This window comes from Lonchura striata, chromosome 4, assembly GCF_050655825.1.
Source record: "Lonchura striata isolate lonStrDom1 chromosome 4, ASM5065582v1, whole genome shotgun sequence".
Classification (NCBI taxonomy): domain Eukaryota; kingdom Metazoa; phylum Chordata; class Aves; order Passeriformes; family Estrildidae; genus Lonchura; species Lonchura striata.
Window position 1 is genome coordinate 62,664,750 of NC_140706.1, and position 25,130 is coordinate 62,689,879.

Here is a 25,130-nt window from a genome sequence, read left to right on the forward strand (position 1 = left end):
GCAGAGCGGGTGGAAGATTCTTCTTTACGTAGGACACAGGGATGAGGAGGGGAATGTTGATGGTCTCACCTCCTTGCTGGCAGAGCACGGGACATGGATTGTCCAATGTGCCACTGCAAAGTCCTTGAGGAGGGCAAGCCCTGCTCAGCAACATCCAAGCCATCCGTGTGCTATCCACCACATTCCCGTGCTGAATCCAAACCCAGCTCTTTGCCGCTCCCTGGGAAGAAAATGGATCCTATCCCCTTGAAAACCAGTACATCACCATTCTTCACCCAGCACACCCTGTCTCTGTTTGTCTCACAGCTGGACACCTGCTCCAGATGTATTCTGCGAGGAACAGGATCAAAACTGTACTTAAAACCCTGAAATAGAACCTGCTTTGCCTTCCCATCATCCATGAGACCAGGCCAAGACATCGCCGCTGTTTCTATGCTGCTGGAACTCCAGTGGTGTGAGCTCCAGTTGAGGGATCTGTGACCTGTGGACGAGCCCAGAAAGGAGCAGGACACCCGCAGGCATCCGTGGCTGGGAATAAGCCCATGGCAGAGCAGGAATCTCTCAGAGTACCTGTGGCCATGGTTGTTTCCATGGCCAAGAAGGGATTGTGGCCCAGGGATAAACCTGAAGCCTCTGTGGCTGTGGATTAGGCCATGCTCAGCAGGTAGCCCTCGAAACATCAGTGCCTGTGCCTGGGGTCGTGCTGGAGCACCTGAGAGCCATGACCATGGAAGAACCCCTGGCAGAGCAGTTACAGCCTTGGGGGTGCTGCAGCCGTGGTTCAGGCCAAATCCATTTCTTTAGTGGGGATGGAAAACTTCATTGCCTATAGTTAGTATCAAATCATGTTTGTAAAAATTGAAGGTTCTAAATTCTTAGATTCAGGACAAATAAAATACTGCTAATTTTCCTTCAGCTATTTCTTTTCATGTTACACTTGTGTGACATCAGAGAGATGTCAGCGTGACATCACAGAGAGATCTGTGTAACATCACAGGAGGTTGTGTGACATCACAGATGGCATTGTGACATCACAGAGGTGTCTGTGTGACATCACAAAAAGCTGTGTGCTGTCACAGAGATGTCATTGTGACATCACAGAGAGCTGTGTGACACCACAGATGCCCATGTGTTACCACAGAGAGCTGTGCAACGTCACAAAGGTGTCAGTGTGACATCATAGAGATGTCATTGTGATGTCAGAGGAGGTTGTGTGACATCACAGAGAGCTGTGTGGCATCACAGATATTAGTGTAACATCACAAGGATGTCCATGTGACATCACAGAGAGATTTGTGACATCACAGAGGTGTCAGTGTGGCATGACAGAGAGCTGTGTGACATCACCCATGGAAAACCTCTGCCACAAATGGCATTCCTGAGATCAGGGCTCCACCTTTGCAGCGTAAGGGTGCTTGTAATGGAATGGGATGGCTTGGTTCCGGTTTTGCTCTGACAGTGGCAATGACAGCAGGAGAATGCGCTGTTGCCTCGCAGAGGCAGCCACACGATTTTCTGCTTTTAATGAGCAGTCGAAGGTTCTGATAATGTGTGAACCTGGAGCTGCACTGCCTCAGCTGGTTCTCTTCAATAATGCAGAGTCTTCACTCAAGGTTCAAGTGATGTGCAGTTGAAGATAAACTGTCATAGTGTATTTTTTCTCCTTTCTTTTATACATGACAAAAAAAATCTAAATGTGCATGTCAAATCTAAAGCTTGCTTTCTTTTTAGATGATTGATGCAGATCTTCTTTGTGGCTTCTGCACAGGTATTGAAACTGGCTTTTTGAAATTATGCTATCCAAACCAGTTTCAATATATTTTCCCTTAAAATTATTTTTAAAAAATTTGCATTCCAAGGTAATGTCAAATACATATTTTATCATCTTGCCATAGTATAAATCGAAACAACAAAAAAAATCTAATAAGTATTGGTTACAACCGCTACCTCTCTATAAAGTAGTTGTCCTGGTTTGTAAGATAAGCTTGTATTCTATTTGCCATCTGTTGGAGGTTGGGCAGGTTTATTATCTCTTGCAAGAACGATGGTTTGCTCCGAAGAGGTAATCGTTTGTTAATGGGCCATTGACTGGCTCACTGCAGGCCCGGTAACGTAACACCATCCCAATTTGAGATGCTCCACCCAGAGGGGGAAGCCAAGCACTCTTTTATGGTATAAAGTGGTACCTTTTTGGGAGACAGAGCAGCTCTCTCTTTGCGGGATTCCGAGAGAAGCAGCTCCTTCGGCGTTACTCCCAGAGAAGCAGCTCCTTCGGCAAGATTCCCAGACAAGTGCCTAGCCCTGCCTCCCATTTCATAGGAAGAAAGAAAAAGAGTTCAGCAGGGCTCAACCTGAAATGATATTTTGTAGCTTCTGGCTCTCCTCAGAGTTCTGCTAAGAGAGGAACGTCTCTGTCCCTGAAACCAAATAACCCCTGGAATGCACACATGGACCTGTGTGTCACTTCAAGAGACACCAAGAAGCCCTGCCACTTTGCAAGAGCAGCTGTTGTTCCACTGCCGCATTTCTTGGCTGGGCAAAGCCCCTCCTACCCGCACTACGGCCTGAGCTGGAAGATATAAAGAACCAGCCGGGAGGGCAGGCATGGAAAGCTTGACAAAGCCCCCCTTTTCCCAAGACGTTTCTTTAGCTGAAGTTGCTGAAAAGAACCAGCCCCTTGACACACCGCAATGGGTTTGCTGTTTTATTTTTCGGGTTCTCAGTCCTGCGTGGGACTCGCTAAATTGGTGCTGCAGAGGCTCCGGCAAGGCATGAAAAGCGCCGGCCCCGCACCCAAGGGTGGCATGAGATCTCCTCCAGCTCCGGCCTGTCCGCAGGGTGCTTGGCCAAACACCATCGGATCAGGTGCTGGAGCTCTGGGGAGAGAAGGCAGAAAGCGCCGGTCACCGGCAGAGTCTCCTGCCCAGCTGCCCCCGTCGCCCGCGGGGCCCGGGCCATGTTGTGCCGGGCTCTGGGCCGTGCCGGGCTCCCGACCGGCTCTGCCCCACGCAGGAGAGCGGCACGGCGGGACACGGCCGCCTCCTCCGGCCGCCCGTGCCGCGCTGACCCCGTCGGCACGGGACCCTCCTGCGGCCGGCCCTGGAGGGCAGATCCACGTCCCGTGGAGCTGGTGAGGGCCGCGCCGAGCTGCGCGCCGCCAGCTGCCAAAGCCCGCCGGCTTGAGGCCGGACACCCACCTGGAGAGAGCTGCTGCCGGAAGACGAGCTTGCCCAGCACGATGTCAGGCTCATCCTGGAAGGGGAGGCTCCCGCAGACCATGACGTACAGCAGCACGCCCAGGGACCAGATGGTGGCCGCGTGGCCGTGGTAGCAGCCGAGCCAGATCCACTCGGGCGGGCTGTACACGCGCGTTCCTAGGGGAGACAGGCGGCGCTGGCCGGGCGCAGGCTGCTGCCTTCCAGAGCCTGGCGCCGGCCTCCTGGCCGAGGCAGGGGCTGCAGCCGTGGCCACAGCTTCCCCCCGAGGCCACCCCGCGTCCCCCAGCCAGCTGGCCAAAGGCACGAAACCATTCCGCAAGGCCAAGAAGGCCAGCGGAGCAGCCCAGGCCCTCGTGGGCCTGCTGAGCCCAGGGGCCGGGAGCCGCTTTTGCCCCCCCTCTGTCGGCCGGGCCGGCAGCCGGCTCCTGGGGCTCGGCATCCGCCCCGTTCCTAAAGGCGGCCGGCTGAAGGACGCAGCCCGCAGCCCAGGAGGGAACGGGGCCGTGCGGTGGCTGGCACCGGGAGCAGGGCCCAGGCCATGGGCTCACCGGCAAAGCCCGTGAAGGCCCGCTCCTGGAGGAAGGTGCCGCAGCTGAAGTCAATGAGCTTCAGGTGGCCGCTCTCCGGGTTCACCAGGAGGTTCTCTGGCTTGATGTCCCGGTGCAGGACGCCGCAGGCGGTGCAGTGCCGCACGGCCTCCAGCACCTGGCAGAAAAGCCAGCGCGCCTGCTCCTCGCACAGGCAGCCCTGCTCCTGCAGGAGCTGCAGGAGATCCTGCGATGCCTCCGGACGCTCCAGCACTAGCACAAAGCTGTCCGGCAGCTCAAACCAATCGAGGAGCTGGATGATATTCTGGCAGCCAGAGCCCACCTTCTCCATGAGCACCACCTCCAAGGGCACGCGGGTGCCGTCGGGCTGTGAGCAGGAGAAAGTCAGTGCCTGCAGCAGCCTGCTGCTGCTGCTGCTGCTGCTGCAGCAGCCCTGGGGCTGCGCTGCGCCCTGCCCGGGATGCCCCAGTGCCCCCTGGCGCAGCCTCCCAGGCGCTTGCGCTTCCTCCCGCCCGGGGGATGCTCGGGGGTGCCGCTGCCCGGCCCCAGCTCCGCTCTCCGGTGTGCCCAGGCCCGCGGGGCTGCGGCTCCGCACGCTGAGCCCGCCCCGGGATTCTCCCTGCCCGCCACGCCCCGCTCTGTCCCGCTGGCCCCGTTCACTCACCAGCTCGTCCCACTGCAGGACGCTCTCCCGGGCCACGCGTTTGATGGCCACCTGCGAGCCACGGAGAGAGGAGGGCTGAGCTCCAGCCCTGCCGCTCCCCGCCGCTGCCCCTCCTGCCCCGCCCGGCCGTGGCGGCCACTCACCGGGCTCCCGTCCGAGAGGCGGATGCCCGAGTAGACGGTGCTGAAGCCGCCGCTGCCCAGCTGCGGGCCCCACAGGTACAGCTCCTGCCGCTGCCTCTGTTGCCCTGCGGCCGAGAGAAGCCATCAGCCTTGCGCCCAGAACCCCCCGCAAGTGCCCGCGAGTGAAGCGGGCCGGGCCCCCGCGGCCGCCGCGCTCTCACCTGCTTCCTGCTGCGCGCCGGGCAGCGGCCACCGCCCTGCAGCCGCCGGGCTGGCGAGCGGCAGAGCCGGGCCGGGGCAGCGCGCACAGGCGGCTGCGGCAGCCCCGGGGCAGCGGGGCAGGGCGGCACCGTCGCTGTCCCCGGCGGCGTGGGCTGGGCTCTGCTCCTGACGACGGCCGGGGCTGCAGCCCGAGCCTTGGCACAGGGGGATGCCAGGAGCGGCTGCAAGGCAGACAGGGCTTTTTCAAGCCGTGCCGTCGGAGGCACTGGAAACAGCCGGCGACTAGGCTGCTCGCAGGGGCCCTGGCCTGGCCTGGCCGCGCCCCTCCAGAGCCCCGGGGGAGCCGCAGGCAGCTCCTCGGGAGATCTCACCTGCTACTAGAAAGGCCTTGGCTGCACTCGAGGGCTGTCTTGGAGCAGCTTCCTGCAGATGGAGGAACCTCCGTGCTGTCTGGAGGCCCGTCTCCACCACCAGGCTGGGGCTGTTGCTGGCGGGCAGAACCAGAAGAGCGTCCTGGCTGTCCTGGCTGCTGTGGGATGCCCACTGCTGGCTCCAGGACGCTTGCTGCCCTGCCAGCTGCTCCTGAGCAGGCTCCCCTGCACCGGTCTGGGCTCCCAGTTGGACTTCTGGGCTTTCCCTTGCCACGTCAAGGGTCAGGATGGCACCTGTGTTGTTGAAGTCCCAGAGTCCAAGGGAGCTGGGAGACCTGTCCACGGGCTCTGCTCTTTCCGCAGGCTGACAGGTCTCTCTGAGCCTCTGCAAGGGATGGAGGCTGTCAGACATAGAGGAGGCTCCTGGCAGGATGCAGGGTCTCTGAGAGCCTGAGCTTCCTGCATGGATGGTGATGTCTCTCCCCTGCTGTGCCATCCTTGCAGGCCTTGAGGCTCTCCCAGGGATGGAGAATCTTGCTGGGAGCAGCCTCTGGATGGGATGGAGGCTTCTGGAGGAGCTGGCTAAGCCACAGCAGGGCAGGTGGCCTTGGTTCTGCAGCTCCTCCAGTTCTTTCCACAACGCCTGCCACATCCCAGAATAGAGCGGCTCACGTGTCCTGTTGCCATCCCCGAGGTGCAGCATCAGTTCCCGCAGCTCCCGGGCCTCTGCCAGGCAGGGGCCGCAGCTGCAGGGGCTGCCCAGGGGGCTGGCGGGAGCACGTGGCCGCTTGCCAGGAGTCGCCCGAGGCCTGGGGAACCTGGGAGCCGCAGGGGCTCCTCGCTTCCTCCGTGAGCCTCTGGGCTGGACCCTGGGGCGCTTCCTCCACTTCCCTCTCCGTGTCTGCCGGCCCCGCGGCTGCCGGTGGCCAAAGGCCCACCAGACAGCCACGGCGGCCAGCAGCAGGAGAAGCACGGTCAGCAGGACGTCACCGTCACCCATGGCTCCGGCACGTCCCGTCGCGACTGCACTGGCAGCTGCGGGCGCTGGCCCGTCTCACACAGCGACAGCGCGGTGATGTCACAGCGATGTCACAGTGCTGCGGCCAGCACAGCCCTGGGACATCACAGCCCTGCCTCACGCCAGCGCTCTGCCCCTTTGTGCAGTCACAGCCCTGCCTCGGCCCCGCCCTCCGCAGTGCCCCAGGAGGGATGAGGGGGCTCCCTAGGGGCACTTGCCAGCTCTCTGGAGCAGAGCGGGTGGAAGATTCTTCTTTACGTAGGACACAGGGATGAGGAGGGGAATGTTGATGGTCTCACCTCCTTGCTGGCAGAGCACGGGACATGGATTGTCCAATGTGCCACTGCAAAGTCCTTGAGGAGGGCAAGCCCCGCTCAGCAACATCCAAGCCATCCGTGTGCTATCCACCACATTCCCGTGCTGAATCCAAACCCAGCTCTTTGCCGCTCCCTGGGAAGAAAATGGATCCTATCCCCTTGAAAACCAGTACATCACCATTCTTCACCCAGCACACCCTGTCTCTGTTTGTCTCACAGCTGGACACCTGCTCCAGATGTATTCTGCGAGGAACAGGATCAAAACTGTACTTGAAACCCTGAAATAGAACCTGCTTTGCCTTCCCATCATCCATGAGACCAGGCCAGGACATCGCTGCTGTTTCTGTGCTGCTGGAACTCCAGTGGTGTTAGCTCCAGTTGAGGGATCTGTGACCTGTGGATGAGCCCAGACAGGAGCAGGACACCCGCAGGCATCCGCGGCTGGGAATAAGCCCATGGCAGAGCAGGAATCTCTCAGAGTACCTGTGGCCATGGTTGTTTCCATGGCCAAGAAGGGATTGTGGCCCAGGGATAAACCTGAAACCTCTGTGGCTGTGGATTAGGCCATGCTCAGCAGGTAGCCCTCGAAACATCAGTGCCTGTGCCTGGGGTCGTGCTGGAGCACCTGAGAGCCATGAGCATGGAAGAACCCCTGGCAGAGCAGTTACAGCCTTGGGGGTGCTGCAGCCGTGGTTCAGGCCAAAACCATTTCTTTAGTGGGGATGGAAAACTTCATTGCCTATAGTTAGTATCAAATCATGTTTGTAAAAATTGAAGGTCCTAAATTCTTAGATTCAGGACAAATAAAATACTGCTAATTTTCCTTCAGCTATTTCTTTTCTTGTTACACTTGTGTGACATCAGAGAGATGTCAGCGTGACATCGCAGAGAGGTCTGTGTAACATCACAGGAGCTTGTGTGACATCACAGATGTCATTGTGACATCACAGAGAGCTGTGTGACACCACAGATGCCCATGTGTTACCACAGAGAGCTGTGCAATGTCACAAAGGTGTCAGTGTGACATCATAGAGATGTCATTGTGATGTCAGAGGAGGTTGTGTGACATCACAGAGAGCTGTGTGGCATCACAGATATTAGTGTAACATCACAAGGATGTCCATGTGACATCACAGAGAGATTTGTGACATCACAGAGGTGTCAGTGTGGCATGACAGAGAGCTGTGTGACATCACCCATGGAAAACCTCTGCCACAAATGGCATTCCTGAGATCAGGGCTCCACCTTTGCAGCGTAAGGGTGCTTGTGATGGAATGGGATGGCTTGGTTCCAGTTTTGCTCTGACAGTGGCAATGACAGCAGGAGAATGCGCTGTTGCCTCGCAGAGGCAGCCACACTATTTTCTGCTTTTAATGAGCAGTCGAAGGTTCTGATAATGTGTGAACCTGGAGCTGCACTGCCTCAGCTGGTTCTCTTCAATAATGCAGAGTCTTCACTCAAGGTTCAAGTGATGTGCAGTTGAAGATAAACTGTCATAGTGTATTTTTTCTCCTTTCTTTTATACATGACAAAAAAAATCTAAATGTGCATGTCAAATCTAAAGCTTGCTTTCTTTTTAGATGATTGATGCAGATCTTCTTTGTGGCTTCTGCACAGGTATTGAAACTGGCTTTTTGAAATTATGCTATCCAAACCAGTTTCAATATATTTTCCCTTAAAATTATTTTTAAAAAATTTGCATTCCAAGGTAATGTCAAATACATATTTTATCATCTTGCCATAGTATAAATCGAAACAACAAAAAAAATCTAATAAGTATTGGTTACAACCGCTACCTCTCTATAAAGTAGTTGTCCTGGTTTGTAAAATAAGCTTGTATTCTATTTGCCATCTGTTGGAGGTTGGGCAGGTTTATTATCTCTTGCAAGAACGATGGTTTGCTCCGAAGAGGTAATCGTTTGTTAATGGGCCATTGACTGGCTCACTGCAGGCCCGGTAACGTAACACCATCCCAATTTGAGGTGCTCCACCCAGAGGGGGAAGCCAAGCACTCTTTTATGGTATAAAGTGGTACCTTTTTGGGAGACAGAGCAGCTCTCTCTTTGCGGGATTCCGAGAGAAGCAGCTCCTTCGGCGTTACTCCCAGAGAAGCAGCTCCTTCGGCAAGATTCCCAGACAAGTGCCTAGCCCTGCCTCCCATTTCATAGGAAGAAAGAAAAAGAGTTCAGCAGGGCTCAACCTGAAATGATATTTTGTAGCTTCTGGCTCTCCTCAGAGTTCTGCTAAGAGAGGAACGTCTCTGTCCCTGAAACCAAATAACCCCTGGAATGCACACATGGACCTGTGTGTCACTTCAAGAGACACCAAGAAGCCCTGCCACTTTGCAAGAGCAGCTGTTGTTCCACTGCTGCATTTCTTGGCTGGGCAAAGCCCCTCTCACCCGCACTACGGCCTGAGCTGGAAGATATAAAGAACCAGCCGGGAGGGCAGGCATGGAAAGCTTGACAAAGGCTGAAGGCAGCACTCTGATTCCCCCCTTTTCCCAAGACGTTTCTTTAGCTGAAGTTGCTGAGAAGAACCAGCCCCTTGACACACCGCAATGGGTTTGCTGTTTTATTTTTCGGGTTCTCAGTCCTGCGTGGGACTTGCTAAGTTGGTGCTGCAGAGGCTCCGGCAAGGCATCAAAAGCGCCGGCCCCGCACCCAAGGGTGGCATGAGATCTCCTCCAGCTCCGGCCTGTCCGCAGGGTGCTTGGCCAAACACCATCGGATCAGGTGCTGGAGCTCTGGGGAGAGAAGGCAGAAAGCGCCGGTCACCGGCAGAGTCTCCTGCCCAGCTGCCCCCGTCGCCCGCGGGGCCCGGGCCATGTTGTGCCGGGCTCTGGGCCGTGCCGGGCTCCCGACCGGCTCTGCCCCACGCAGGAGAGCGGCACGGCGGGACACGGCCGCCTCCTCCGGCCGCCCGTGCCGCGCTGACCCCGTCGGCACGGGACCCTCCTGCGGCCGGCCCTGGAGGGCAGATCCACGTCCCGCGGAGCTGGTGAGGGCCGCGCCGAGCTGCGCGCCGCCAGCTGCCAAAGCCCGCCGGCTTGAGGCCGGACACCCACCTGGAGAGAGCTGCTGCCGGAAGACGAGCTTGCCCAGCACGATGTCAGGCTCATCCTGGAAGGGGAGGCTCCCGCAGACCATGACGTACAGCAGCACGCCCAGGGACCAGATGGTGGCCGCGTGGCCGTGGTAGCAGCCGAGCCAGATCCACTCGGGCGGGCTGTACACGCGCGTTCCTAGGGGAGACAGGCGGCGCTGGCCGGGCGCAGGCTGCTGCCTTCCAGAGCCTGGCGCCAGCCTCCTGGCCGAGGCAGGGGCTGCAGCCGTGGCCACAGCTTCCCCCCGAGGCCACCCCGCATCCCCCAGCCAGCTGGCCAAAGGCACGAAACCATTCCGCAAGGCCAAGAAGGCCAGCGGAGCAGCCCAGGCCCTCGTGGGCCTGCTGAGCCCAGGGGCCGGGAGCCGCTTTTGCCCCCCCTCTGTCGGCCGGGCCGGCAGCCGGCTCCTGGGGCTCGGCATCCGCCCCGTTCCTAAAGGCGGCCGGCTGAAGGACGCAGCCCGCAGCCCAGGAGGGAACGGGGCCGTGCGGTGGCTGGCACCGGGAGCAGGGCCCAGGCCATGGGCTCACCGGCAAAGCCCGTGAAGGCCCGCTCCTGGAGGAAGGTGCCGCAGCCGAAGTCAATGAGCTTCAGGTGGCCGCTCTCCGGGTTCACCAGGAGGTTCTCTGGCTTGATGTCCCGGTGCAGGACGCCGCAGGCGGTGCAGTGCCGCACGGCCTCCAGCACCTGGCAGAAAAGCCAGCGCGCCTGCTCCTCGCACAGGCAGCCCTGCTCCTGCAGGAGCTGCAGGAGATCCTGCGATGCCTCCGGACGCTCCAGCACTAGCACAAAGCTGTCCGGCAGCTCAAACCAATCGAGGAGCTGGATGATATTCTGGCAGCCAGAGCCCACCTTCTCCATGAGCACCACCTCCAAGGGCACGCGGGTGCCGTCGGGCTGTGAGCAGGAGAAAGTCAGTGCCTGCAGCAGCCTGCTGCTGCTGCTGCTGCTGCTGCAGCAGCCCTGGGGCTGCGCTGCGCCCTGCCCGGGATGCCCCAGTGCCCCCTGGCGCAGCCTCCCAGGCGCTTGCGCTTCCTCCCGCCCGGGGGATGCTCGGGGCTGCCGCTGCCCGGCCCCAGCTCCGCTCTCCGGTGTGCCCAGGCCCGCGGGGCTGCGGCTCCGCACGCTGAGCCCGCCCCGGGATTCTCCCTGCCCGCCACGCCCCGCTCTGTCCCGCTGGCCCCGTTCACTCACCAGCTCGTCCCACTGCAGGACGCTCTCCCGGGCCACGCGTTTGATGGCCACCTGCGAGCCATGGAGAGAGGAGGGCTGAGCTCCAGCCCTGCCGCTCCCCGCCGCTGCCCCTCCTGCCCCGCCCGGCCGTGGCGGCCACTCACCGGGCTCCCGTCCGAGAGGCGGATGCCCGAGTAGACGGTGCTGAAGCCGCCGCTGCCCAGCTGCGGGCCCCACAGGTACAGCTCCTGCCGCTGCCTCTGTTGCCCTGCGGCCGAGAGAAGCCATCAGCCTTGCGCCCAGAACTCCCCGCAAGTGCCCGCGAGTGAAGCGGGCCGGGCCCCCGCGGCCGCCGCGCTCTCACCTGCTTCCTGCTGCGCGCCGGGCAGCGGCCACCGCCCTGCAGCCGCCGGGCTGGCGAGCGGCAGAGCCGGGCCGGGGCAGCGCGCACAGGCGGCTGCGGCAGCCCCGGGGCAGCGGGGCAGGGCGGCACCGTCGCTGTCCCCGGCGGCGTGGGCTGGGCTCTGCTCCTGACGACGGCCGGGGCTGCAGCCCGAGCCTTGGCACAGGGGGATCCCAGGAGCGGCTGCAAGGCAGACAGGGCTTTTTCAAGCCGTGCCGTCGGAGGCACTGGAAACAGCCGGCAACCAGGCTGCTCGCAGGGGCCCTGGCCTGGCCTGGCCGCGCCCCTCCAGAGCCCCGGGGGAGCCGCAGGCAGCTCCTCGGGAGATCTCACCTGCTACTAGAAAGGCCTTGGCAGCACTCGAGGGCTGTCTTGGGGCAGCTTCCTGCAGATGGAGGAACCTCCGTGCTGTCTGGAGGCCCGTCTCCACCACCAGGCTGGGGCTGTTGCTGGCGGGCAGAACCAGAAGAGCGTCCTGGCTGTCCTGGCTGCTGTGGGATGCCCACTGCTGGCTCCAGGACGCTTGCTGCCCCACCAGCTGCTCCTGAGCAGGCTCCCCTGCATCAGGCTGGGCTCCCAGTTGGACTTCTGGGCTTTCCCTTGCCACGTCAAGGGTCAGGATGGCGCCTGTGTTGTTGAAGTCCCAGAGTCCAAGGGAGCTGGGAGACCTGTCCACGGGCTCTGCTCTTTCCACAGGCTGACAGGTCTCACTGAGCCTCTGCAAGGGATGGAGGCTGTCAGACATAGAGGAGGCTCCTGGGAGGATGCAGGGTCTCTGAGAGCCTGAGCTTCCTGCATGGATGGTGATGTCTCTCCCCTGCTGTGCCATCCTTGCAGGCCTTGAGGCTCTCCCAGGGATGGAGAATCTTGCTGGGAGCAGCCTCTGGATGGGATGGAGGCTTCTGGAGGAGCTGGCTAAGCCACAGCAGGGCAGGTGGCCTTGGTTCTGCAGCTCCTCCAGTTCTTTCCACAACGCCTGCCACATCCCAGAATAGAGCGGCTCACGTGTCCTGTTGCCATCCCCGAGGTGCAGCATCAGTTCCCGCAGCTCCCGGGCCTCTGCCAGGCAGGGGCCGCAGCTGCAGGGGCTGCCCAGGGGGCTGGCGGGAGCACGTGGCCGCTTGCCAGGAGTCGCCCGAGGCCTGGGGAACCTGGGAGCCGCAGGGGCTCCTCGCTTCCTCCGTGAGCCTCTGGGCTGGACCCTGGGGCGCTTCCTCCACTTCCCTCTCCGTGTCCGCTGGCCCCGCGGTTGCCGGTGGCCAAAGGCCCACCAGACAGCCACGGCGGCCAGCAGCAGGAGAAGCACGGTCAGCAGGACGTCACCGTCACCCATGGCTCCGGCACGTCCCGTCGCGACTGCACTGGCAGCTGCGGGCGCTGGCCCGTCTCACACAGCGACAGCGCGGTGATGTCACAGCGATGTCACAGTGCTGCGGCCAGCACAGCCCTGGGACATCACAGCCCTGCCTCACGCCAGCGCTCTGCCCCTTTGTGCAGTCACAACCCTGCCTCGGCCTCGCCCTCCGCAGTGCCCCAGGAGGCATGAGGGGGCTCCCTACGGGCACTTGCCAGCTCTCTGGAGCAGAGCGGGTGGAAGATTCTTCTTTACGTAGGACACAGGGATGAGGAGGGGAATGTTGATGGTCTCACCTCCTTGCTGGCAGAGCACGGCACATGGATTGTCCAATGTGCCACTGCAAAGTCCTTGAGGAGAGCAAGCCCCGCTCAGCAACATCCAAGCCATCCGTGTGCTATCCACCACATTCCCGTGCTGAATCCAAACCCAGCTCTTTGCTGCTCCCTGGGAAGAAAATGGATCCTATCCCCTTGAAAACCAGTACATCACCATTCTTCACCCAGCACACCCTGTCTCTGTTTGTCTCACAGCTGGACACCTGCTCCAGATGTATTCTGCGAGGAACAGGATCAAAACTGTACTTAAAACCCTGAAATAGAACCTGCTTTGCCTTCCCATCATCCATGAGACCAGGCCAGGACATCGCTGCTGTTTCTGTGCTGCTGGAACTCCAGTGGTGTGAGCTCCAGTTGAGGGATCTGTGACCTGTTGACGAGCCCAGAAAGGAGCAGGACACCCGCAGGCATCCGCGGCTGGGAATAAGCCCATGGCAAAGCAGGAATCTCTCAGAGTACCTGTGGCCATGGTTGTTTCCATGGCCAAGAAGGGATTGTGGCCCAGGGATAAACCTGAAGCCTCTGTGGCTGTGGATTAGGCCATGCTCAGCAGGTAGCCCTCGAAACATCAGTGCCTGTGCCTGGGGTCGTGCTGGAGCACCTGAGAGCCATGACCATGGAAGAACCCCTGGCAGAGCAGTTACAGCCTTGGGGGTGCTGCAGCCGTGGTTCAGGCCAAATCCATTTCTTTAGTGGGGATGGAAAACTTCATTGCCTATAGTTAGTATCAAATCATGTTTGTAAAAATTGAAGGTCCTAAATTCTTAGATTCAGGACAAATAAAATACTGCTAATTTTCCTTCAGCTATTTCTTTTCTTGTTACACTTGTGTGACATCAGAGAGATGTCAGCGTGACATCGCAGAGAGGTCTGTGTAACATCACAGGAGCTTGTGTGACATCACAGATGGCATTGTGACATCACAGAGAGCTGTGTGACACCACAGATGCCCATGTGTTACCACAGAGAGCTGTGCAACGTCACAAAGGTGTCAGTGTGACATCATAGAGATGTCATTGTGATGTCAGAGGAGGTTGTGTGACATCACAGAGAGCTGTGTGGCATCACAGATATTAGTGTAACATCACAAGGATGTCCATGTGACATCACAGAGAGATTTGTGACATCACAGAGGTGTCAGTGTGGCATGACAGAGAGCTGTGTGACATCACCCATGGAAAACCTCTGCCACAAATGGCATTCCTGAGATCAGGGCTCCACCTTTGCAGCGTAAGGGTGCTTGTGATGGAATGGGATGGCTTGGTTCCAGTTTTGCTCTGACAGTGGCAATGACAGCAGGAGAATGCGCAGTTGCCTCGCAGAGGCAGCCACACTATTTTCTGCTTTTAATGAGCAGTCGAAGGTTCTGATAATGTGTGAAACTGGAGCTGCACTGCCTCAGCTGGTTCTCTTCAATAATGCAGAGTCTTCACTCAAGGTTCAAGTGATGTGCAGTTGAAGATAAACTGTCATAGTGTATTTTTTCTCCTTTCTTTTATACATGACAAAAAAAATCTAAATGTGCATGTCAAATCTAAAGCTTGCTTTCTTTTTAGATGATTGATGCAGATCTTCTTTGTGGCTTCTGCACAGGTATTGAAACTGGCTTTTTGAAATTATGCTATCCAAACCAGTTTCAATATATTTTCCCTTAAAATTATTTTTAAAAAATTTGCATTCCAAGGTAATGTCAAATACATATTTTATCATCTTGCCATAGTATAAATCGAAACAACAAAAAAAATCTAATAAGTATTGGTTACAACCGCTACCTCTCTATAAAGTAGTTGTCCTGGTTTGTAAGATAAGCTTGTATTCTATTTGCCATCTGTTGGAGGTTGGGCAGGTTTATTATCTCTTGCAAGAACGATGGTTTGCTCCGAAGAGGTAATCGTTTGTTAATGGGCCATTGACTGGCTCACTGCAGGCCCGGTAACGTAACACCATCCCAATTTGAGATGCTCCACCCAGAGGGGGAAGCCAAGCACTCTTTTATGGTATAAAGTGGTACCTTTTTGGGAGACAGAGCAGCTCTCTCTTTGCGGGATTCCGAGAGAAGCAGCTCCTTCGGCGTTACTCCCAGAGAAGCAGCTCCTTCGGCAAGATTCCCAGACAAGTGCCTAGCCCTGCCTCCCATTTCATAGGAAGAAAGAAAAAGAGTTCAGCAGGGCTCAACCTGAAATGATATTTTGTAGCTTCTGGCTCTCCTCAGAGTTCTGCTAAGAGAGGAACGTCTCTGTCCCTGAAACCAAATAACCCCTGGAATGCACACATGGACCTGTGTGTCACTTCAAGAGACACCAAGAAGCCCTGCCACTTTGCAAGAGCAGCTGTTGTTCCACTGCTGCATTTCTTGGCTGGGCAAAGCCCCTCTCACCCGCACTACGGCCTGAGCTGGAAGATATAAAGAACCAGCCGGGAGGGCAGGCATGGAAAGCTTGACAAAGGCTGAAGGCAGCACTCTGATTCCTCCCTTTTCCCAAGACGTTTCTTTAGCTGAAGTTGCTGAAAAGAACCAGCCCCTTGACACACCACAATGGGTTTGCTGTTTTATTTTTCGGCTTCTCAGTCCTGCGTGGGACTCGCTAAGTTGGTGCTGCAGAGGCTCCGGCAAGGCATCAAAAGCGCCGGCCCCGCACCCAAGGGTGGCATGAGATCTCCTCCAGCTCCGGCCTGTCCGCAGGGTGCTTGGCCAAACACCATCGGATCAGGTGCTGGAGCTCTGGGGAGAGAAGGCAGAAAGCGCCGGTCACCGGCAGAGTCTCCTGCCCAGCTGCCCCCGTCGCCCGCGGGGCCCGGGCCATGTTGTGCCGGGCTCTGGGCCGTGCCGGGCTCCCGACCGGCTCTGCCCCACGCAGGAGAGCGGCACGGCGGGACACGGCCGCCTCCTCCGGCCGCCCGTGCCGCGCTGACCCCGTCGGCACGGGACCCTCCTGCGGCCGGCCCTGGAGGGCAGATCCACGTCCCGCGGAGCTGGTGAGGGCCGCGCCGAGCTGCGCGCCGCCAGCTGCCAAAGCCCGCCGGCTTGAGGCCGGACACTCACCTGGAGAGAGCTGCTGCCGGAAGACGAGCTTGCCCAGCACGATGTCAGGCTCATCCTGGAAGGGGAGGCTCCCGCAGACCATGACGTACAGCAGCACGCCCAGGGACCAGATGGTGGCCGCGTGGCCGTGGTAGCAGCCGAGCCAGATCCACTCGGGCGGGCTGTACACGCGCGTTCCTAGGGGAGACAGGCGGCGCTGGCCGGGCGCAGGCTGCTGCCTTCCAGAGCCTGGCGCCGGCCTCCTGGCCGAGGCAGGGGCTGCAGCCGTGGCCACAGCTTCCCCCCGAGGCCACCCCGCGTCCCCCAGCCAGCTGGCCAAAGGCACGAAACCATTCCGCAAGGCCAAGAAGGCCAGCGGAGCAGCCCTGGCCCTCGTGGGCCTGCTGAGCCCAGGGGCCGGGAGCCGCTTTTGCCCCCCCTCTGTCGGCCGGGCCGGCAGCCGGCTCCTGGGGCTCGGCATCCGCCCCGTTCCTAAAGGCGGCTGGCTGAAGGACGCAGCCCGCAGCCCAGGAGGGAACGGGGCCGTGCGGTGCCTGGCACCGGGAGCAGGGCCCAGGCCATGGGCTCACCGGCAAAGCCCGTGAAGGCCCGCTCCTGGAGGAAGGTGCCGCAGCCGAAGTCAATGAGCTTCAGGTGGCCGCTCTCCGGGTTCACCAGGAGGTTCTCTGGCTTGATGTCCCGGTGCAGGACGCCGCAGGCGGTGCAGTGCCGCACGGCCTCCAGCACCTGGCAGAAAAGCCAGCGCGCCTGCTCCTCGCACAGGCAGCCCTGCTCCTGCAGGAGCTGCAGGAGATCCTGCGATGCCTCCGGACGCTCCAGCACTAGCACAAAGCTGTCCGGCAGCTCAAACCAATCGAGGAGCTGGATGATATTCTGGCAGCCAGAGCCCACCTTCTCCATGAGCACCACCTCCAAGGGCACGCGGGTGCCGTCGGGCTGTGAGCAGGAGAAAGTCAGTGCCTGCAGCAGCCTGCTGCTGCTGCTGCTGCTGCTGCAGCAGCCCTGGGGCTGCGCTGCGCCCTGCCCGGGATGCCCCAGTGCCCCCTGGCGCAGCCTCCCAGGCGCTTGCGCTTCCTCCCGCCCGGGGGATGCTCGGGGGTGCCGCTGCCCGGCCCCAGCTCCGCTCTCCGGTGTGCCCAGGCCCGCGGGGCTGCGGCTCCGCACGCTGAGCCCGCCCCGGGATTCTCCCTGCCCGCCACGCCCCGCTCTGTCCCGCTGGCCCCGTTCACTCACCAGCTCGTCCCACTGCAGGACGCTCTCCCGGGCCACGCGTTTGATGGCCACCTGCGAGCCACGGAGAGAGGAGGGCTGAGCTCCAGCCCTGCCGCTCCCCGCCGCTGCCCCTCCTGCCCCGCCCGGCCGTGGCGGCCACTCACCGGGCTCCCGTCCGAGAGGCGGATGCCCGAGTAGACGGTGCTGAAGCCGCCGCTGCCCAGCTGCGGGCCCCACAGGTACAGCTCCTGCCGCTGCCTCTGTTGCCCTGCGGCCGAGAGAAGCCATCAGCCTTGCGCCCAGAACCCCCCGCAAGTGCCCGCGAGTGAAGCGGGCCGGGCCCCCGCGGCCGCCGCGCTCTCACCTGCTTCCTGCTGCGCGCCGGGCAGCGGCCACCGCCCTGCAGCCGCCGGGCTGGCGAGCGGCAGAGCCGGGCCGGGGCAGCGCGCACAGGCGGCTGCGGCAGCCCCGGGGCAGCGGGGCAGGGCGGCACCGTCGCTGTCCCCGGCGGCGTGGGCTGGGCTCTGCTCCTGACGACGGCCGGGGCTGCAGCCCGAGCCTTGGCACAGGGGGATGCCAGGAGCGGCTGCAAGGCAGACAGGGCTTTTTCAAGCCGTGCCGTCGGAGGCACTGGAAACAGCCGGCGACTAGGCTGCTCGCAGGGGCCCTGGCCTGGCCTGGCCGCGCCCCTCCAGAGCCCCGGGGGAGCCGCAGGCAGCTCCTCGGGAGATCTCACCTGCTACTAGAAAGGCCTTGGCTGCACTCGAGGGCTGTCTTGGAGCAGCTTCCTGCAGATGGAGGAACCTCCGTGCTGTCTGGAGGCCCGTCTCCACCACCAGGCTGGGGCTGTTGCTGGCGGGCAGAACCAGAAGAGCGTCCTGGCTGTCCTGGCTGCTGTGGGATGCCCACTGCTGGCTCCAGGACGCTTGCTGCCCTGCCAGCTGCTCCTGAGCAGGCTCCCCTGCACCGGTCTGGGCTCCCAGTTGGACTTCTGGGCTTTCCCTTGCCACGTCAAGGGTCAGGATGGCACCTGTGTTGTTGAAGTCCCAGAGTCCAAGGGAGCTGGGAGACCTGTCCACGGGCTCTGCTCTTTCCGCAGGCTGACAGGTCTCACTGAGCCTCTGCAAGGGATGGAGGCTGTCAGACATAGAGGAGGCTCCTGGCAGGATGCAGGGTCTCAGACAGCCTGAGCTTCCTGCATGGATGGTGATGTCTCTCCCCTGCTGTGCCATCCTTGCAGGCCTTGAGGCTCTCCCAGGGATGGAGAATCTTGCTGGGAGCAGCCTCTGGATGGGATGGAGGCTTCTGGAGGAGCTGGCTAAGCCACAGCAGGGCAGGTGGCCTTGGTTCTGCAGCTCCTCCAGTTCTTTCCACAATGCCTGCCACATCCCAGAATAGAGCGGCTCTGTCGTGGTTTGACACGAAAAGATAATTTTTCCCGGAAGGAAGAGGTCAATTTAGATATTGACCAATTGAAAGTAGACACGCCTCTGAGAACACAGAGAGGTTAAAAGCAGAATTCCCAGGGGAACTCGCTTTCTTTAGTTCTAGTCAGCGTGCAGTGCAGACCTTCCCCCGCCCAGCCACGAGCTGGGTGGGGGAGGGGAAGCCCATGGCCTGAGAAAGGTAAGCCGAAAGCTTCAAGGGTAGTGAAAAAACTGGAACCGGGCTGGCTCCTGCAGATAGAAGAGTGGAAGAAATCTGGGATGTCTCCATTTTCCCTCCCAGAGTTCCTCTCCCGAGAGGGAGAGAGAAAGCCGCAAGGAAGGAAGAGCGGGGGGAGCTGCTACAAGGTGCCCAGTTGTGTGGAAGTTGCTGGATGTCCGGGCATCGAGCCATCCTGGGAGTTCGGACTTTTAACCCTTTCTTGAGAAATGAAGGCTTTGTGAATTTTCCTTTCTCCTCCTCGGTTTGAAAGAGAGGAAGAAAGACACCTTGAACCCTGGGATGAGATGTTGGAAGGAAGAATTCTGGATGAGAGGGGGACAAGGAGTGGCTTTTGGCTGGACTTTTCCATGTTAGCCACAACCTGAACCAAATCTTCTCCGTCAAGAGGGACTGTGTTTTGGGAAGATGCCAGTGAGTCAAGAGACCTGCTTCAGCTGAGAAAAAGACAAAAGTAGAGTGAACAGAGAAAAGGTTAGGGGATTTGTGGTGGCGCCCCCCTGTCCTGAAAAAGAAAGAGAAGAGAAGAAGATCTCTGTTCTTGAGCCCTCGGCCCCAGGGGAAAATGGGGGGGACTGTGGTCCCAAACAATGAAAAACTGAACTGTTGTTTTCTTCCCTCTTGGCAGGGCATCCTTGAAAGGAAAAATCCTAAAGACAGTGACCATCCATGCATTGGTAGTGAGAGCACTGTGCATAGAAAAGAGAAAAGTCACCATGGCAAACTTTTTCTCCGGGCGGTGCCATGTGTAACATGGAAACACAGGATGTAGAGCTGTGTTTCTTGGGGGGTCTGTGGCACAGGAGAGACTCTGTTCCCTCGATGGACTGAGTATCGATTATCTGGAAAGTAGAAACCTGATTGGGGTCCAGATTGTGTCTCACTGTGGTTTGTTGAAATTGAGTAGTGGGGGGAAGAATGTTTTGCAAGGTTTTCATTTGGATCTTTGTGTGTTTTTTTTTCCCTTCTTTAGTTTTCTCTTTTCTTTTATAGTAGTAGTTTAATAAAGTTTTTTTCCTGTTATCACGCTTGAGCCTGCTTTGCTCTATTCTAAATTCCACTTCACAGCATTCCAGATAGAGATCACATTTTCATAGAAGCACTGGCATTGTGCCAGTGTCAAACCATGACATTTGGTTCCCTGACCGGGAAAAGATAAGATAAGATCAGATAAGATAAGATAAGATTGTGATAAGGTGAATGCTGTGAAATGGGATCAGGAGGAATAAGAGCAAAGCATGTGTTGGGTTTTGAGATGAATTTGAGTGAAGATTTAGTGTAAGTTGCTGTTTTATGTAGAATGTGTTGAATGTAATTTTGATAATGATTTTTTTTTTTGTAGTCTGTGTTCTCAAAAGCGAAGAGTAGAATGTCGTGGTTTGACACGAAAAGATAATTTTTCCCGGAAGGAAGAGGTCAATTTAGATATTGACCAATTGAAAGTAGACACGCCTCTGAGAACACAGAGAGGTTAAAAGCAGAATTCCCAGGGGAACTCGCTCTCTTTAGTTCTAGTCAGCGTGCAGTGCAGACCTTCCCCCGCCCAGCCACGAGCTGGGTGGGGGAGGGGAAGCCCATGGCCTGAGAAAGGTAAGCCGAAAGCTTCAAGGGTAGTGAAAAAACTGGAACCGGGCTGGCCCCTGCAGATAGAAGAGTGGAAGAAATCTGGGATGTCTCCATTTCCCCCCCCAGAGTTCCTCTCCCGAGAGGGAGAGAGAAAGCCGCAAGGAAGGAAGAGCGGGGGGAGCTGCTACAAGGTGCCCAGTTGTGTGGAAGTTGCTGGATGTCCGGGCATCGAGCCATCCTGGGAGTTCGGACTTTTAACCCTTTCTTGAGAAATGAAGGCTTTGTGAATTTTCCTTTCCCCTCCTCGGTTTGAAAGAGAGGAAGAAAGACACCTTGAACCCTGGGATGAGATGTTGGAAGGAAGAATTCTGGATGAGAGGGGGACAAGGAGTGGCTTTTGGCTGGACTTTTCCATGTTAGCCACAACCTGAACCAAATCTTCTCCGTCAAGAGGGACTGTGTTTTGGGAAGATGCCAGTGAGTCAAGAGACCTGCTTCAGCTGAGAAAAAGACAAAAGTAGAGTGAACAGAGAAAAGGTTAGGGGATTTGTGGTGGCGCCCCCCTGTCCTGAAAAAGAAAGAGAAGAGAAGAAAATCTCTGTTCTTGAGCCCTCGGCCCCAGGGGAAAATGGGGGGAACTGTGGTCCCAAACAATGAAAAACTGAACTGTTATTTTCTTCCCTCTTGGCAGGGCATCCTTGAAAAGAAAAATCCTAAAGACAGTGACCATCCATGCATTGGTAGTGAGAGCACTGTGCATAGAAAAGAGAAAAGTCACCATGGCAAACTTTTTCTCCGGGCGGTGCCATGTGTAACATAGAAACACAGGATGTAGAGCTGTGTTTCTTAGGGGGTCTGTGGCACAGGAGAGACTCTGTTCCCTCGATGGACTGAGTATCGATTATCTGGAAAGTAGAAACCTGATTGGGGTCCAGATTGTGTCTCACTGTGGTTTGTTGAAATTGAGTAGTGAGAGGAAGAATGTTTTGCAAAGTTTTCATTTAGATCTTTGTGTGTTTTTTTTTCCCTTCTTTAATTTTCTCTTTTCTTTTATAGTAGTAGTTTAATAAAGTTTTTTTCCTGTTATCACGCTTAAGCCTGCTTTGCTCTATTCTAAATTCCACTTCACAACATTCCAGATAGAGATCACATTTTCATAGAAGCACTGGCATTGTGCCAGTGTCAAACCATGACAGGCTCACGTGTCCCGTTGCCATCCCCGAGGTGCAGCATCAGTTCCTGCAGCTCCCGGGCCTCTGCCAGGCAGGGGCCGCAGCTGCAGGGGCTGCCCAGGGGGCTGGCGGGAGCACGTGGCCGCTTGCCAGGAGTCGCCCGAGGCCTGGGGAACCTGGGAGCCGCAGGGGCTCCTCGCTTCCTCCGTGAGCCTCTGGGCTGGACCCTGGGGCGCTTCCTCCACTTCCCTCTCCGTGTCCGCCGGCCCCGCGGTTGCTGGTGGCCAAAGGCCCACCAGACAGCCACGGCGGCCAGCAGCAGGAGAAGCACGGTCAGCAGGACGTCACCGTCACCCATGGCTCCGGCACGTCCCGTCGCGACTGCACTGGCAGCTGCGGGCGCTGGCCCGTCTCACACAGCGACAGCGCGGTGATGTCACAGCGATGTCACAGTGCTGCGGCCAGCACAGCCCTGGGACATCACAGCCCTGCCTCACGCCAGCGCTCTGCCCCTTTGTGCAGTCACAGCCCTGCCTCGGCCCCGCCCTCCGCAGTGCCCCAGGAGGGATGAGGGGGCTCCCTAGGGGCACTTGCCAGCTCTCTGGAGCAGAGCGGGTGGAAGATTCTTCTTTACGTAGGACACAGGGATGAGGAGGGGAATGTTGATGGTCTCACCTCCTTGTTGGCAGAGCACAGCACATGGATTGTCCAATGTGCCACTGCAAAGTCCTTGAGGAGGGCAAGCCCCGCTCAGCAACATCCAAGCCATCCGTGTGCTATCCACCACATTCCCGTGCTGAATCCAAACCCAGCTCTTTGCCGCTCCCTGGGAAGAAAATGGATCCTATCCCCTTGAAAACCAGTACATCACCATTCTTCACCCAGCACACCCTGTCTCTGTTTGTCTCACAGCTGGACACCTGCTCCAGATGTATTCTGCGAGGAACAGGATCAAAACTGTACTTGAAACCCTGAAATAGAACCTGCTTTGCCTTCCCATCATCCATGAGACCAGGCCAGGACATCGCTGCTGTTTCTGTGCTGCTGGAACTCCAGTGGTGTTAGCTCCAGTTGAGGGATCTGTGACCTGTGGATGAGCCCAGACAGGAGCAGGACACCCGCAGGCATCCGCGGCTGGGAATAAGCCCATGGCAGAGCAGGAATCTCTCAGAGTACCTGTGGCCATGGTTGTTTCCATGGCCAAGAAGGGATTGTGGCCCAGGGATAAACCTGAAACCTCTGTGGCTGTGGATTAGGCCATGCTCAGCAGGTAGCCCTCGAAACATCAGTGCCTGTGCCTGGGGTCGTGCTGGAGCACCTGAGAGCCATGACCATGGAAGAACCCCTGGCAGAGCAGTTACAGCCTTGGGGGTGCTGCAGCCGTGGTTCAGGCCAAATCCATTTCTTTAGTGGGGATGGAAAACTTCATTGCCTATAGTTAGTATCAAATCATGTTTGTAAAAATTGAAGGTCCTAAATTCTTAGATTCAGGACAAATAAAATACTGCTAATTTTCCTTCAGCTATTTCTTTTCTTGTTACACTTGTGTGACATCAGAGAGATGTCAGCGTGACATCGCAGAGAGGTCTGTGTAACATCACAGGAGCTTGTGTGACATCACAGATGTCATTGTGACATCACAGAGAGCTGTGTGACACCACAGATGCCCATGTGTTACCACAGAGAGCTGTGCAACGTCACAAAGGTGTCAGTGTGACATCATAGAGATGTCATTGTGATGTCAGAGGAGGTTGTGTGACATCACAGAGAGCTGTGTGGCATCACAGATATTAGTGTAACATCACAAGGATGTCCATGTGACATCACAGAGAGATTTGTGACATCACAGAGGTGTCAGTGTGGCATGACAGAGAGCTGTGTGACATCACCCATGGAAAACCTCTGCCACAAATGGCATTCCTGAGATCAGGGCTCCACCTTTGCAGCGTAAGGGTGCTTGTGATGGAATGGGATGGCTTGGTTCCAGTTTTGCTCTGACAGTGGCAATGACAGCAGGAGAATGCGCTGTTGCCTCGCAGAGGCAGCCACACTATTTTCTGCTTTTAATGAGCAGTCGAAGGTTCTGATAATGTGTGAAACTGGAGCTGCACTGCCTCAGCTGGTTCTCTTCAATAATGCAGAGTCTTCACTCAAGGTTCAAGTGATGTGCAGTTGAAGATAAACTGTCATAGTGTATTTTTTCTCCTTTCTTTTATACATGACAAAAAAAATCTAAATGTGCATGTCAAATCTAAAGCTTGCTTTCTTTTTAGATGATTGATGCAGATCTTCTTTGTGGCTTCTGCACAGGTATTGAAACTGGCTTTTTGAAATTATGCTATCCAAACCAGTTTCAATATATTTTCCCTTAAAATTATTTTTAAAAAATTTGCATTCCAAGGTAATGTCAAATACATATTTTATCATCTTGCCATAGTATAAATCGAAACAACAAAAAAAATCTAATAAGTATTGGTTACAACCGCTACCTCTCTATAAAGTAGTTGTCCTGGTTTGTAAAATAAGCTTGTATTCTATTTGCCATCTGTTGGAGGTTGGGCAGGTTTATTATCTCTTGCAAGAACGATGGTTTGCTCCGAAGAGGTAATTGTTTGTTAATGGGCCATTGACTGGCTCACTGCAGGCCCGGTAACGTAACACCATCCCAATTTGAGGTGCTCCACCCAGAGGGGGAAGCCAAGCACTCTTTTATGGTATAAAGTGGTACCTTTTTGGGAGACAGAGCAGCTCTCTCTTTGCGGGATTCCGAGAGAAGCAGCTCCTTCAGCGAGAGTCCCAGAGAACTGCCTAGCCCTGCCTCCCATTTCATAGGAAGAAAGAAAAAGAGTTCAGCAGGGCTCAACCTGAAATGATATTTTGTAGCTTCTGGCTCTCCTCAGAGTTCTGCTAAGAGAGGAACGTCTCTGTCCCTGAAACCAAATAACCCCTGGAATGCACACATGGACCTGTGTGTCACTTCAAGAGACACCAAGAAGCCCTGCCACTTTGCAAGAGCAGCTGTTGTTCCACTGCTGCATTTCTTGGCTGGGCAAAGCCCCTCCTACCCGCACTATGGCCTGAGCTGGAAGATATAAAGAACCAGCCGGGAGGGCAGGCATGGAAAGCTTGACAAAGGCTGAAGGCAGCACTCTGATTCCCCCCTTTTCCCAAGACGTTTCTTTAGCTGAAGTTGCTGAAAAGAACCAGCCCCTTGACACACCACAATGGGTTTGCTGTTTTATTTTTTGGCTTCTCAGTCCTGCGTGGGACTTGCTAAGTTGGTGCTGCAGAGGCTCCGGCAAGGCATCAAAAATGCCGGCCCCGCACCCAAGGGTGGCATGAGATCTCCTCCAGCTCCGGCCTGTCCGCAGGGTGCTTGGCCAAACACCATCGGATCAGGTGCTGGAGCTCTGGGGAGAGAAGGCAGAAAGCGCCGGTCACCGGCAGAGTCTCCTGCCCAGCTGCCCCCGTCGCCCGCGGGGCCCGGGCCATGTTGTGCCGGGCTCTGGGCCGTGCCGGGCTCCCGACCGGCTCTGCCCCACGCGGGAGAGCGGCACGGCGGGACACGGCCGCCTCCTCCGGCCGCCCGTGCCGCGCTGACCCCGTCGGCACGGGACC

At 57.5% G+C, this 25,130-nt stretch overlaps 2 protein-coding genes across 2 annotated transcripts; both read right to left on the bottom strand.

Moving 5' to 3' along the window:
* Positions 1 to 393: 393 nt before the first annotated feature.
* LOC144246160 (serine/threonine-protein kinase pim-1-like) lies at positions 394 to 6,145 on the bottom strand. Its single transcript, XM_085579498.1, has 8 exons — positions 6,084 to 6,145; positions 5,146 to 5,261; positions 4,574 to 4,677; positions 4,431 to 4,481; positions 3,767 to 4,070; positions 3,198 to 3,374; positions 2,794 to 2,876; positions 394 to 528 (listed from the first exon to the last, which is right to left on the bottom strand). Exons 1-8 carry the CDS (start codon positions 6,143 to 6,145, stop codon positions 394 to 396), a joined length of 1,032 nt encoding a protein of 343 aa, XP_085435624.1.
* A 3,873-nt stretch (positions 6,146 to 10,018) lies between these two features.
* Positions 10,019 to 12,495, bottom strand: LOC146767667 (serine/threonine-protein kinase pim-1-like). The gene is made up of 4 exons (XM_085579500.1): positions 12,434 to 12,495; positions 11,496 to 11,611; positions 10,924 to 11,027; positions 10,019 to 10,831 (listed from the first exon to the last, which is right to left on the bottom strand). The coding sequence occupies exons 1-4, from the start codon at positions 12,493 to 12,495 to the stop codon at positions 10,019 to 10,021; spliced, it is 1,095 nt and encodes a 364-aa protein (XP_085435626.1).
* Positions 12,496 to 25,130: the final 12,635 nt, after the last annotated feature.

Coding starts and splice junctions, on each gene's coding strand:
- LOC146767667 (XM_085579500.1), bottom strand. CDS start 12,495: ATGGGTGACGGTGACGTCCTGCTGACCGTGCTTCTCCTGCTGCTGGCC. Junction 11,612..12,433: donor CTGGCCGCCGTGGCTGTCTG/GTGGGCCTTTGG, acceptor TCTGCCCGCCAG/CAACAGCCCCAGCCTGGTGG. Junction 11,028..11,495: donor CAAGGCCTTTCTAGTAGCAG/GTGAGATCTCCC, acceptor TCTCGGCCGCAG/GGCAACAGAGGCAGCGGCAG.
- LOC144246160 (XM_085579498.1), bottom strand. CDS start 6,145: ATGGGTGACGGTGACGTCCTGCTGACCGTGCTTCTCCTGCTGCTGGCC. Junction 5,262..6,083: donor CTGGCCGCCGTGGCTGTCTG/GTGGGCCTTTGG, acceptor TCTGCCCGCCAG/CAACAGCCCCAGCCTGGTGG. Junction 4,071..4,430: donor TCCTGCAGTGGGACGAGCTG/GTGAGTGAACGG, acceptor TCTGGCTGCCAG/AATATCATCCAGCTCCTCGA.